This window comes from Nyctereutes procyonoides, unplaced genomic scaffold (genome assembly GCF_905146905.1).
Source record: "Nyctereutes procyonoides isolate TBG_1078 unplaced genomic scaffold, NYPRO_anot_genome, whole genome shotgun sequence".
Lineage (NCBI taxonomy): Eukaryota > Metazoa > Chordata > Mammalia > Carnivora > Canidae > Nyctereutes > Nyctereutes procyonoides.
Genome location: NW_026575140.1, coordinates 56,134,617 through 56,137,012, shown reverse-complemented (window position 1 = coordinate 56,137,012; position 2,396 = coordinate 56,134,617). Strand labels below are relative to the sequence as shown.

General features: G+C 43.9%; 1 protein-coding gene across 1 annotated transcript; it reads right to left on the bottom strand.

Moving 5' to 3' along the window:
* Positions 1 to 888: 888 nt before the first annotated feature.
* Positions 889 to 2,292, bottom strand: LOC129497361 (mitochondrial intermembrane space import and assembly protein 40). The gene has a single exon (XM_055306198.1). The coding sequence runs from the start codon at positions 2,128 to 2,130 to the stop codon at positions 1,708 to 1,710; it is 423 nt and encodes a 140-aa protein (XP_055162173.1). The 5' UTR covers positions 2,131 to 2,292; the 3' UTR covers positions 889 to 1,707.
* Positions 2,293 to 2,396: the final 104 nt, after the last annotated feature.

Below are 2,396 nucleotides of genomic sequence, written 5' to 3'. Positions count from 1 at the left end.
GGAGAAAGTAGTTGGTGGTTGAATGCTTCTCTCTCTCCCTCCCTCCTTCTCTCTCTCTCTCTCTCTCTCTCTCCCTCTCTCTCTCCCCCTTGGCAGCCTAGAGAAGAAGAGGGCCAGATATCTAGAGTGAGGTCATATTGTTTCATTTCTCTCCTTCACATTACTGTGGGAAGATTGCTGTACACCTTATTGCCACTGGGTAGAGAGAAGTGACATCTTTGTGATGTTGAGTCTACCTGTCAAAACACATGATATGCTTTTTCACGGGTTCCAGTCTTTTTTCTTTTGTTCTTCAACAGAGTTTTAAAGTTTTCTTTATACAGGTCTTGTACCTTTATTTTGGTTAAATTTATTACCATATATTATGTTATTTTATTGTTGAAAGAGAAGATTCTAAAAGCTTCCTGAGAGAAAGAGAATCACCTACAAGAAACAATAAATATGTTGACATCAGACTTCTCAACGTCAAACTGGATGCAAGATAACAATGGAGTATTTCAGAGGACTTAGAACTTTTCAAACCCTAGAATTATTTTGTGCATTTTAACTGTTATTAAATGTGACCACGAAGGACGCCTGGGTGACTCAGTCAGTTATGTGTCTGCCTTTGGCTCAGGTCATGATCTTGAGGTCCTGGGACCACATCAAGCTCTCTGCTCAGCAGGGAGTCTGGTTCTCTCTCTCCCTCTTCTGTGATCTCTCTTTCTCTTGGTCTCTCCCAGATAAATAAATACATAATCTTAAAAAATGTGGCCATGAATTAAAAATATTGTCAGGCATATATATCCTCAAAAAGTTTACCACAACAATACCTTCTTTGAAACTATTTAACAAATTATTTATTCAGTGGCTTCCCTGGGGACTATAATAAGCATTTTTTTTTTCAGGTAAAAATCATGTTTTCCTTTAATTGACTATTTAATTCACACCGCTTCTCTTAGCTGCTACTTTGGTAACAATTAGGTCCCCACCTCTCAAGAACATTGCATCTGAACAGGCTGAAACAGAACCAGTGTGAACACAGGCCCCAAACCAGGGCTTTTGGAATAACACAAACAGCAAAACCAGCCTTTCTCTTCACTCAGAAAGGGATTATGAGTCAGAGGGTCTAAAGCTCCAATTTCCAAACACAGAAAACATGGGAGCTCAAGGTAAAAATTAAAACCAAAATGTATCAGAAATGAAACATAGTACCTCCTCATATACTCAAGGTCAAGATGGTTCTTGAGAAATAAGTATCTGAGCATTTGGCCTCTTGTATTAGGAATGGCCCCAGTCCAGCATTTTTAAAGGAAGATGGCTTTGTTTCTATTTCATTTCCCAAAGGGGTATAAAAATCTACTAAAAGGGATATAATCAATCAGAATAAATCAGCTCACTCACAAGACACTCAGATAATGATTTTTGGTTGCTGAGTATAGTCAGCACATTATTTTCAAAGTGGCAAAATTCAGGGTAATCTGAGAATTCAAAAGTGACAGCTACATTTGCTGATAGGTTTATGTGAGACACACATACATTTTTTCCAGTGTATATGTCAAAGGACCAAGATCCCTGATCATCAAAATAAGTTATTTTGTACATTATATAGTGCACAGAACAACAGAGGGAAAGACACTTTCTCGGAGAATGACCAAAAGGCATTTTGCAAAAGGTTCTTATCACTCTGAAGCAGTAGGACTGGAGCCCAGTGCCTTGTGGCCTTTATTAGCTTGACCCCTCCTCTTCTTTGGTTGTAGTGGCCTCAGTGGCAGCTGTCTCTTCTAAACGTTCTGCTGGCTTCTTCTCCTCTTCCTCCTCTTCGTCCTCCTGGGGATAGAGGTCGGGATATTTCTGCATGCATTCCTGCATGGCCCGGAACTGGTCTACACAGTCTGACCCCTTGACATCCTCTGTGCTATAGTGGAAGCAGGAAAAGGCTGACTTGAACTGTTCCCCACAGGGGCCACTGGCCATTCCCCCAAGGCACGGGCAGTTCCAGTTAATGTCTCCATTTGGCAGGATCAATCCATGCTCTTCATACGGATCGTTGGGATCATCAGCCACCAGCTCTGCATTGCTCGGAGTTTCATGGTCCTCTTTGGTCACAAATATGATTCGATCCTTCCCTTCCTGCCGGCAGTAGGCCATGGCTGCAGCCCCGGGGCTCAGACCTGGCGGCGGTAGCGGTGGCGGCGGCACAGGCGGCAGCGGGCTCACGCGGTGACCTCTTCTTAGGCAGGGCGGGCGGCTCCGAGGCCCACGCGGACCCGCCCCCTCCAGGCCTGCCCGCCGCGCGCCTGCCTCCGCGCCCTCCCAGCCCCAGCCCGGCCCCTCTCAGCTGGGAACTACATTCCCCCTATAATAAGCATTTTAATTTAAAACAATCTAGTTTGGATGGATAATAACTTAATTTC

Coding starts and splice junctions, on each gene's coding strand:
- LOC129497361 (XM_055306198.1), bottom strand. CDS start 2,130: ATGGCCTACTGCCGGCAGGAAGGGAAGGATCGAATCATATTTGTGACC.